Raw genomic sequence first — 12,235 nt, forward strand, 5'->3', positions numbered from 1 at the left:
CTTCATCAATTTGTATTTCTCTTTCCATTTCTTCTGCATAATTATGTAACTCCGGGTCGTACCCTTCCGGATAATTATGTTCATAATTATAATTACTAATGGAAGGTGTTGTTGATACCGACGGAGTAGAAGTGGCCTTTCGTTTGGACGAACTGGAACCTCCCAATGATTTTGCCACTTTAGTAACCTTTTTTGTGGCTTTTTTCAAAAATGAAGACATGATTGATAATATTGAAGTAATAATAGAAATATAGAATTAAGAAATAAATAAATAATTAATTATGTAACTAACTAAATTAAGAAATAATTAAAAGACTAATTATGTAATTAAGAGAATAATTGCGTAATTAAAGAATTAAGTAGAGAGAGTAAGTAGAGAGAGTAGGAGAAGAGATGAGTTGTGAATGAAAATGATTGAAAGTGATGAGTATATATAGAGGAGAATGCAACGGCTAGTTAACGGTAACAAACGGTCATATTTTGGCGAACCGGTTCCATGGAACCGGTGGGCCGGTTCAACCGGACCGGTCCCGGTTCCGGTTCCAAACCGCGGGTTTTTTACCCGGTTCACGATGGTTTTTCCCGGCGGTTTCACAGTTTCGCGGTTCGGGGCGGTTCGGAACCTATTGCAAACGGTTCCGGTTCCGGTTCCGGATCCGGTTCCAAGCGGTTCGGGACCGGTTCGGTTCCGGGTAACCCGCCCCGTGGCCATGCCTACTGGCGTGTAGTTTATCACGTCAAAAATAAAATTATGCATAATTCTTGTCAGAAACCAAGAAATAATAATTGTACCCATCAAATATTTGTTTCAATTATTATATATTTGATGTTTCCTTTCAATAATGTACAGTTCTTTAACAAAATATTACTCCTACTCATCATTGGATATTCTTTTATCATATTCAAAGCCGTACTAATTTGCTCCTTTCCTCATGGAATTCCTGTACTTATTTACCTATAACCAAAGCATATGCTTATCCCTGGTATCTTCCTTGTGTATTAGTATTTATCAGATATCAAAGTGCATTTCTCTGGTTAGCATCCAAGATTAGGGACCGAAACTGTGAGTACAAGCTAGTTTGGCTCATTAAGTCTTGGTAACATAGTATCTGTCAAGCGAGCCAAAAGCTTAAGCTGATAATCGAAGCCCCAAAATATAGAAGTATACTCTAACAGCCCGTTTGATTAGTGGTACTAAATGGTGGTAATAGGAATGATTTATAATGTATAATTACATCAAAAGTTTTATGCCATTCTCATGGTAATGACGCTTTGATCACGAAAAGTTTTTTTTTTTACAAATTTTCATTACCACCTAATACCACCTCTCCCAATGGAAATTCAGTAGAAGGAATTTTATTAATAAAATGAAATAATTGAAATTGGTTAAGTATGGCCATCAAGGTAGCCAAGATATTTTTCAAATAAAATTACACTAATTTTCATTTCCTTTATTACCGTTGATTAATACCTACCAAATAGGCCGTAACGGTATCGGAGATTATGGACCGAAGCTTGTCTGCATTAATTATTGCCCCTTGTGGCTCCTTAAGGGCCAAAGAGAACATTTAAAGGGAGACGGAGAGGGAGAGAGTACCAACCGGCAACAGCCATAACATTCATAATGAAGTAGAAGAATTCGGAATAATGATTATGAATTAGTTAAACAAAATCCAAGATTTAATTGTAATTTGATGAGCCTGTTTAAGTTTTAATTAGAATATGAAAGATTAATAATATTCACATTAGGCAATACCATGCAGAGAGACAAAAACACAGCTATCTTCTAGAAAACATAAACTTAAGGAACCCCAAAAAACAAAGATGCAAATAGTACAAACTACTAAGATTAAGACAACATCCTTGTTAAAAAAAACACTAATAATTAAACTCAAATGTCATCCATGAGGATAATTCTGTGTTGCTTGAATCTGGAAACCCATATTTTGAGCTCCAACATAATTTTCTATAAAATCATTCCTCTGTAAATTTTGTCCCTGCACTTTCAACCCATATGACCCAACACCATAACCTGGCATCAACAAGTTTCCCTGCATCGCATCGAATGTAATGGCGGCCCCATTGCTCGATTGATCCCATTGAAAATGTGTTGAATTTGGCTGATGTTGGTTTTGCACTGTAATGGTAGAATACTGATCTGGTGAAGTTGATCTCTTGTTGTTGCTGTTAGTATGATCTGGTGAAACTGATTCATTTTCTAGATTGACTGTAGTTATATCATGAATACTGGCTCTTCTCTTGTCTTTCCCTCCTGAAAGTTGCCTTATGAAGTACTTTTGTGCATGACTAGCCACTTGGGTTGGAGTCCTTGTTACCACAAAATTCCTTGAAATGTTTCTCCAATCTCCTTTCCCATATTTCTTCAACCCCATCAAGAACAACCTACAAAATTGAAGTTGCATCATTGTTTGCCATCCATGTCTAAATTATGCAATCAAATTGTAGAACATCCTACCAAACTTATCATCACAAAATCAAAACAAACAAAAACCCATGTTTGAAAACTTGTCAAACTCATCATCTTATCTTGTACATCTTGTCATAGAGTCAAAGATTTATACTTTATAACTATACATTATCATAAAATGACTCGTGAGATTATGTGTACTTTTTTGTTAAAGTTGCATATGATAAGATTGGTATTTGCTATCAAGGGTGAACAAAAGAAGTTAGGGTGTGCCAAGATGGAAGTCATTTAATGACAAAGTTCATGCCAATATTACCCATGAATTCTCCACCATAAAAGAAATAACTCAAAGCACACACAATTTCAATTAGTGAAATATAATTCGTCAGTTAGTTTGCCTTTTTGAATTTGTGATTTAAAAATAGTCTAAAATAGATTCACAGGGTGATTAATGAATCAAGTGACACTGGTTGGTTTTACCTAATGCCAATGAAAATTATTACCACATTGAAGCAAAATAAGAAAATAGAGAAGAGTAAAACTTACTTGTGCTCTTCCTCAGTCCAAGGAACCCCCTTCTTCCTCTCTTGATCGGGGGGCCGAACACCAGGCGGCCCCCTCTTACCACCAGGGCTATAAGTGTGCTTGTAAGCATCATAACCCGCATTATTATTAATCCATTCTAAGGTAAAAGCAGAGGTAGAATCATAACCAGGAATGGGTACTAAACCAGCTTCAATATTACTAACATCATCTTCTAATTCCTTGTATTGTTTGATAACATCACCAACTGTTTTCCCAGGGAGCATAGCTGCTACTTTTTGCCATCGATCTGGAGTGTCTTTATCATAAACTGCAAGAGCATTTTCAAATATCTTGTTTTCAGCTTGACTCCATTTTGTGTTCCTACTTTCATCAATCAACCAACTTGCACTTGATAGGTATGATGATAAAACTTCCATCTCCCACTTCATTAAACAATAATTTCACAAACCCAACTTCAAATTCTTTGATTTTAGAAATTTAGATTGATGAAAGTAGATTTTTTTTTTTTGGTTTTTTTTTTTATTTTTTGGTGGGGGGGGGGGGGGGGGGGGGGGGGGTTATCAAAGAGATAGGTTTGACTTCATATTTGAGTAGGGAAATGGTTTTTGTTGATAGGAAAAGGGTAAAAATGAGGTGGAGAAACAAAGAAAAAAAGAGAACCCGAAAGCAAATGCAGAGGTGGAGATTTCACAAAGCCAAAATTAGAGAATTAAAGAAAGAGGAGGAGCATTTCAAAGGAATCAGAATACTCCCACCTCCTTTTTTTTTTTTTTTTTTACTCTTGCATAGGCCTACCTCCCCTCTTCTCTTATTGAGGAATCTAGAAAAAGACCCGCCTATAGTAATATCAAAGAAAATCTATCAAAAATATCCCAAGCAGGGAATTTTAATTTTAAAAAGAAAAAAATCAACAAAAATTACTAAGTGGGATCAATTGTACAAACAGCAAAGTTTAATAATTACCCTAAAAATAGTAATCAAAAAGGAGAAATTTGAAATTTGTGAATTGCAAGACAGAAACTTGAACACTGTAAAATAAATACTTAACAAAGAGAGAAATCCCAGAAGTGGTTTAGGTTCAGACTGTCATATCCAAATCAGGAAAGTTCAGAAGAAGAGAAATGAAAAGGGTTGTAAGAAGAGCTGAAAAAGAAAGATCTGTTCTTTGTTTCTTTAGTTTCTTTTTCCTTGAGGTTTGAGCAGCAAATTAAAGGGGAAGGCAGAGGAGAAGAAAGTAAAAAAAAAAAAAAGAAAAAAGGGAAAAAAAACTAGTAAAAGCAAAGGTAGCAAGGTTCAAGAAATGAATCTAAATTGAGCACATCTATGCAGAAGAAGAAAAGAGAAAAGAGGGAAGAGAGAGAAGGAGATCTTGGAGCAGAGACAGAGACAGAGTTTAGAGAGAGAAAGAGAGAAAAGAAAGAGAAGGGAGGGTATTGAAGGTGGTGGGTTTTGATTGGGTAATATGGTGTTTGTGGATACTGCAACTAAAATGAAAAAGTTCATGCTTTTATTTATTAATTACTCAATACATTTGCAAGTACAATTAGTCATTACTCATTAGTGATGTGGATTTATAAGTAGGTTTTACTAGGAAGGAAAGTTTACTACTCTCTTTGTTTTTATATTATGTAATAAGTTATTTAAAATACAGTCGAGGATTTAATATTTATGAGATTTTTTAATTAAATTCGATTTAATTCGATTTTACAATATGAATACAAGACTTAATTTTAAATCGATTCAAATATTTGACCCGAAATCAAGCTGATAACTCAAATGAACATCTCTATTTGTAATGTGTTCCACTTTTATTTTATATATTATCTTCATTTTGAAATATTTATAATTGATTATGATATATTGTGTAGAAAATGCCACTATCAATTACTCCCGATAAAATTAAGTACTTCCATTGTATTTTTGCTTATAAGTGAAGGTCTTTGTATCTAATACTTCTTCCATTTTATTTAATGTTTTCATATTTCCTTCGTTCTATAATACTTGCTATTAATAGTGATATTTTCCCACATAATATGTCACACTCAGTAGTAAGTATTATGGAACAGAGAAAGTACTAAATATATTATTTTATTGATTAATAAAATTTATCTCGAAAACCTAAGGACTATAAGCATTAAAAAGGAGTATAAAATAAAATTGATGGAAAAAATATAGAGATTATAAATATTAAAAAAATTAAAATAAAATTAGGGAGAAATATATGGGATCATAAGCATTATAACAGTGTTTAAATAAAGTTAATAGAAATATATGGGAACCTTAAGCATTAAAATATATACAAGTTAGGACGACTAAAAGAACATTAAGTAGAAACGGAGGGAGTATAAAATACTTTGTGATCTGTCTCTTTGAGAAAGTATTCAAATGTAGAATGTAAAAATATACTTTATCATTGGAGAATAAGATACAATACATTAATGGTAGATTTATTGTTTGAGTAGTGACGATGGACAGAGATAATTAATTTGTAAGGGAGATTAAAAAATAACTGGAGTGAGATCATTGTTAAAAAAAATATTTAAAAAATCGAAAGTTCAACATGATCATAGGGTAATGTGGAGTATTGATAGAAGTGAAAAATGCTATAGAAAGTGAATTCATACATGATCCTTATAATGATTAAATATTAATAAGAGTACAAAATGATAAATAAACTTAAATTATGACGTTTTGTATTGATTATTTGATGATTTTGAATACTATTTGTATATAAACTTAGTTCTTACTATAATTCATACTATATGTTAGTATATATCAACTAAATAATAATAATATGTATTTTCCAATTATGACTGAACTTATTGTCACATATAAATGCTTATTATTGTAAAATCTTTTGAGGTTGGTGTCGTAAAATAATATGGATCAAATTCATACAAGACTCATTGAGGGATGTTTTGAGAAGATCAATGATGGAATTGAGAAAAACTAGGATTAGATATTGTCAATTGGTGCATCAAATTAATATTGATGTAATTAAATAAATATTGTAAAAGTACTGAAGAAGAATTTAAGGGAATAAATAAGTCTAAATTTAATTAATTTGAAAGAAAGAAAATTATTATAAAAAATAATGCAACTAAATCAAGACTATCCAAAAGGAAATACTTGTATATTGCAACTAATGAAAGATATTAGCTGGAGTAAATAATTAGTATAAATTTGTATAAATTGAAGTTTGTCTTACTTATACTAATATGGAAATTGCTTGTTCAATATCAGCCATTCGAAATCAAACTTAAGGAAAAGAAATAGTAAAAAAATAAAGAAAAAATTACCTTGAATAATACGAACTTTCACTAATTTCCTAAGAATAATATGAATTTTCAATTAAACATGAATAATACGAAGTTTAACATGTATTTTTTACTGGTATACCTAACTAGTTTATAACCGGAAGAAAATGTCATTTTTGACCGTTGGACAGCAGGCTTCATCTCCTTTATCTGTTTCATTTTTTTTGCAGATTTTTACCTCATTTCCTCACTTTATTCTTCCATTTTAATTACTTCTTCCAACTTCTCTTTTTTTTTTCCATTTTGATTTTAACCTCTAAAGTAATTTGATGTTTAACAAGTATTCTCCTTCGTTATCATCTCAATCTAGAACATCAATTACAAAAAGAATTTCTTTATGTAAACATGGTGTTTATGTTAAATTATAAGTAGTCAAAAAAAGGTAAAAGAGTTGGTGAGAGGTTTTATGGATGTGCATTTCATCCATATTCCAGTTTAGAAACGTTTTCGAGTAAATGGAAGCAATAATCAGAAACGTTATTTCTAACCCTAATTTTTTAGATTAAAACAAAATTTAGGGATAAATAATGCAATTGAGAAAAATAAACTAACTATGAATGAGAAGAGTTCCAGCAGCAACGTTCTTCGATTTGAGTATACCAGAAGCAGAGGCCCTGTTCTTCGATTTGAGTATACCGGCAGCAGGATGCGTGAGAAAGAGAGGGAGGCAGTAAGTGGGTAAGGAAGCAACAACTGTTCTTTAATTTCTTTTCCTTAATTTTATCCAAAAAAAAATTAAAATTAGCTCACTACATTTAGCCGATTACAGGTAAAACATTATACCAGCGGAAAACACATGTTAAACTTCATATTGTTCATGGTTAATTGAAAGTTTGTATTATTGTTAAAAAATCAGTGAAAGTTCGTATTATTCATGATAATTTTTTCAAAAATAAAAGAATTGAAGACTAATTTCTTTGTTTTTGTATTATTTTTTCAAATAAAGGTGTTATACTTAATAATATTATATTTAGATACAATAAGTGAGGAGGAACATAAAGACGACACCTCATAATGGATGATGGCAACCGCACAAGTCAATCAAAGACTCGTTTTGCCAAGCTATCATTATGGTGTCTAAGTGTCTTTTCAATTTTAATTTACCTTAATTTAATAATTTTTTATCAAGAAAAAGACTTGCTTTTATTGATTACACCTTTTTGTCAACAACTAGCTCTAAAAAAAACATCACAATTATACTTGTACAATGGAATAAATATAACTCCGTTCTTAAAAAGTTGTTATTTATTATTTTGGGTTTTTTATTTATTATTTTTATAAAAAATATTTCTATTTATACCATAAACTTTTGGACAAAAAAATTTTATTTATTTTCATTTTGATAATTTAATAATACTTATGATCTCCATATATCTTTCACTAATCTCATTTTAACACTTTTGTATTTTTTATGGTTTTTATATATTTCCCATTAACTTTATAAAACTTTTTTTATTAGTTATGCTCTCCATATATTTTTCCATAAATTTTCTTTTAATATTTTTTAATATTTATGATTTCCACTTAATTTTCCTTCCATTAAATATATTATTTAATAAAATAATATATTCACTATCTAAATCATTCAATTTTTCTTAATATTCTCATGAATATTTTTTGTGAAAATTTTATTAAGAAATAAAAGGAGCAATTTTTTAGAATATGAGCTGGTTTTGATTTTTGCTTTTTTTCTCTGTCCTACCTTTAAGTTAAAAAAATTTCAAAAATTAAACCTAATCACCAAGGTACCAAATTAGTAAGAAACAATCACTTTTTCTCAAATGGATTTGAGATTAATCTTTGTTGTCAATATGAGGACAATCACTATTTAACTAATCTTAATTAATAGAAGTGACTTTTCTACTAAGTTAACGGGTTTAATTTTTAGTTCCTCCTATTCACCTTAATAGTGCTATTTGACTTTTCACTGATTTTAAGGAGAGTTAAAGGTGGGACCCTAAGGGTAGCAAAGAGGGTGGTATTATGAGTTTTTAATGTAAGGGAGGAAAATTAGTATGAGTAGTAGAGAGTATATTTGAAAATAGGATAAAGCTACTAAGGTCATAAAAGTTAAAAACCCATACCAAAAATAGAATAGGACAATTAAGATGACTTGACCATAAAAGAAAATGTGACACATAAGCTGAATAGGAGGGAGTATTAGTTTGATTTGATGGGTGGATAATATTAATAGAGTGATTGGTAAATCTAACATATACTCCTAATATTTACAGATTTTAGTCAATTGAAATAGTGTAAAGTGTAATCACTTGATATTGCAGAAAATCACTTGAGAATCTTCAAATTCAGTTATTTCAATTATCTGATTTAGTTTGTTAGTCTTTGTTGATTTATAGGTTTAATTATCCGAAAATGCAGTATTATTGTAAATATAGCTATCCGACTATTTTACTTTTTGTCTTGGTATATGATTTTTTGATTTTTTTTTTTAAGTTATGATTATTATTTTTATATGTTAAAAGCATGAAAAACGAGTCACGATGAGTATTTCTCTCTTCGGTCTTCTATATTAAGAACTTATATATGTGTATGCTTTTATTACCAAAGAAATACATATGTTATAACGTTATAATTTAAGTAGAATATTATAGGCAAAGCTCTGACTAAATGAAGTATGCAGAATTAGGGGAGCAGAGAAAATATATTGCAAGTACTTCTTCTGTATTTTAAATTTTTTTTTAAAGACATGTGATGAGGAAATGAAGAAAAAGGAATATCCGAAGAATGTGTGTATGAGATAAAATGTAAATTAAAATTTTAAATAAATTTATACTTACTCTTTTTCATATGCTTGCACCAAACCAAATTTTGCACTATTTATTATACTATGGTAATTTATATAATTCGACTATTATACGAGAAAAAACATAGTTATGTGGGATCTTATTTTATTCCTCGTCATATATTTTCATAATATCAAATTTTTATAATTTTTATTTATGTATAATTCTAAATATAAATAATCCAATAAACACATAAAATTACTTAAAAGTATTTTTAATATAAATATTTTAAAATGGAGAAAGTAAATCATTGCCATAAATTCGTTAAAATAAAAAAAATATGATAAATTTGATACGAGACAAGTTATATTCATACATCATATCAAAATTTAACATCTAATCAAATCGAAAACCACTTTATGTGATGAGATTGACAAGAGTAGAATTAAAAGAGAGTTACTAAATTTCGCCACCCCTTTTCATTTTATCGCCACCCCCTCCCACGAAATTACGTATTTGCCCCTAAAGTTTAAAAATTTACAAAATTACCACTCCTTACAAATTTCTTATTTATAATAATAATAATAATAATAATAATAATTAACTTTTTATATTCTTAAAAAAGAATATAAATAAAATTAGTAATAATAACAGTAATAATAATAATAATAATAATAATAATAACAATAATAATAATAATAATAATAATAATCAAAATAATAATAACAACAACAATAATAAAATTAAAATTAATAATTATTATTAAAAAAAAAAATTGAGTCGCCCAAATTGGGCGATTGAACCATGGTTCAGTCGCCCAGAACCGGGCGACTGGACCCCGGTTCAGTCGCCCAATTTTGGGCGACTCAATTTTTTTTTTCTTTTTGGAAAATAATAATAATAATAATAATAATAATAATAATAATTTATAGATTAATGTGGCCTATTAGCTCAGTTGGTTAGAGCATTGTACTAATAACATAAAGGTCACAGGTTCGAAACTGTGAGCTTTATGTTATTAGTACAACGCTCTAACCAACTGAGCTAATAGGCCACATTAATCTATAAATTATTATTATTATTATTATTATTATTATTATTATTATTATTATTATTATTATTTTCCAAAAAGAAAAAAAAATTGAGTCGCCCAAAATTGGGCGACTGAACCGGGGTCCAATCGCCCGGTTCTGGGCGACTGAACCATGGTTCAATCGCCCAATTTTGGGCGACTCAATTTTTTTTTGAATAATAATTATTAATTTTAATTTTATTATTGTTGTTGTTATTATTATTATTATTATTATTATTATTATTATTATTATTATTATTATTATTATTATTATTATTAATTTTATTTATATTCTTTTTGAAGAATATAAAAAAGTTAATTATTATTATTATTGTTATTGATATAATAATAATAATAATAATAATAAATAATAATAATAATAATAATAATAATTATTATTATTATTATTATTATTATTATTATTATTATTTTTATAAATAAGAAATTTGAAATGAGTGGCAAAATTGTAATTTTTTAAAAATCAGGGGCAAATTCGTAATTTTATTTGGATGGGGGTGGCGATAAAATAAAAAGAGTGGCGAAATTTAAAGATCGGGAATTAAAATAGAGAGTAGAAGAATGGATTATCAGTGAATTATTACTGCAAGAAAAGAGCATAAACCAATAATAATACAACAACTTAAGAGTCTTCAACATAGTTGGAGAGGGACCCACGCGGTATGCTCTCATAGGAGTTTTGTATTGGTCACTCAAATAACGACCAACAGTAGTTAGGACTAGGAAATTACCCTTTGCCTCATCTATTTATCATAATAAAGTATCGTGAAGGTGAAACTATAATACTTCGATTCCTCCGTTTCAAGAGAAGTAATACTCTCTTCAATTCTTTTAAGTTCTCTCATTTAATTTTCAATATTATTTATTAATTATTTTTAATTTATATTTTATTTTTAATTTAGACATTAAAATAAAATAAAATGAAATTTTATTTAATTTATTTCAATGTAAATTTTATTAATATAAAATTTATATAATTTTTAATTATTTATAATTAGAGATGTTTAGGATGAAATTAGTGCATTGAAAAATAAGTCTAACATTCAAACATACTTTTAATAACACAATTTCATCTCCATACTATTTCTTTCTAGATATCTCAAATAAAAAATTATGAACATAATCCTTCAAACAAATTTGTTGTGAATAGGCTATGATATTTAGTGAAGAACAAACAAAAAACAAAGCAAAGAAAACAACCAAAAACAAAGCACAAATAACAATGGATAAACACACAAGAATTATGAGGTATCTATAGATAACTCCCCTCGAAAAGTATCTTATCATTAATATATCAATATACATTAATGACTTAACTTTCACAAGTCTTGAGAACACTCTCTCAAGATAAAGATTGAACCTTTAAACTCAATCTCACACAAACATGCATATTCAAAGAGGAAGAACTCTTATATATGGTATAAACCCTAGCTTTCACTCTTGTATGTATCTTTCCTCTAACCCTAACGAAGCTCTAAGACCCTCTTATATAGTCTTATTACACATTAGGGAACTCTAAGACAAAGCTTTAAAAGGCCCACAAAGAACTGAGAATAAAACATAAGACATTATGTTTCGCGTGCTGGCTTCTGCTCGACCCGAGCAGCCACACTCTACCGGTCGAGCGCCACATCAATGGCTACTGTTCTTCTCCTAGTGAGAAGCTCGATCGTGCCTCCTTTGCTCGTCCATGTGAGCAACCTCCTTTGGCACTTTCTTGTGATCATCAAGACACACCAAATCATCCACCTTGATCACTTCATCAAGTGATCCAAACTTCAATCCTCCATAACCCATGACACCTCACATCTTCACTCTCAAGAGTGTAAGATAAGGCATAGGCAACCAAGTGATCAAATCCATCACCAAGCTCATGGGAATTGGCTCTTGACTCAACAAAATTGAAATTTTGTTAAAGGATTATGAATCATAAAGATTTAAAAGATCAAAGGCTTGAACTGAAACACTTGAACACCCAAACCAACCCTTCAATTTTTTTTCTCTTTTTCTCTCTTTTTCCTTACTTTGGTCAAAACTTATAAGCAAAATATTTTCAAATTTTTGACTTCTATAATTCCTTCATATGGTAAGGTTAATTGTCTCATTAAGC

General features: G+C 29.5%; 1 protein-coding gene across 1 annotated transcript; it reads right to left on the reverse strand.

Moving 5' to 3' along the window:
* Window positions 1-1,723: 1,723 nt before the first annotated feature.
* LOC130813320 (transcription factor DIVARICATA-like) lies at window positions 1,724-4,475 on the reverse strand. The gene is made up of 2 exons (XM_057679131.1): window positions 2,975-4,475; window positions 1,724-2,403 (listed from the first exon to the last, which is right to left on the reverse strand). Exons 1-2 carry the CDS (start codon window positions 3,400-3,402, stop codon window positions 1,899-1,901), a joined length of 933 nt encoding a protein of 310 aa, XP_057535114.1. The 5' UTR covers window positions 3,403-4,475; the 3' UTR covers window positions 1,724-1,898.
* Between the last annotated feature and the right edge of the window lie 7,760 nt (window positions 4,476-12,235).

The sequence above is a fragment of the Amaranthus tricolor genome, chromosome 5 (genome assembly GCF_026212465.1).
Source record: "Amaranthus tricolor cultivar Red isolate AtriRed21 chromosome 5, ASM2621246v1, whole genome shotgun sequence".
Taxonomy (NCBI): Eukaryota; Viridiplantae; Streptophyta; class Magnoliopsida; order Caryophyllales; family Amaranthaceae; genus Amaranthus; species Amaranthus tricolor.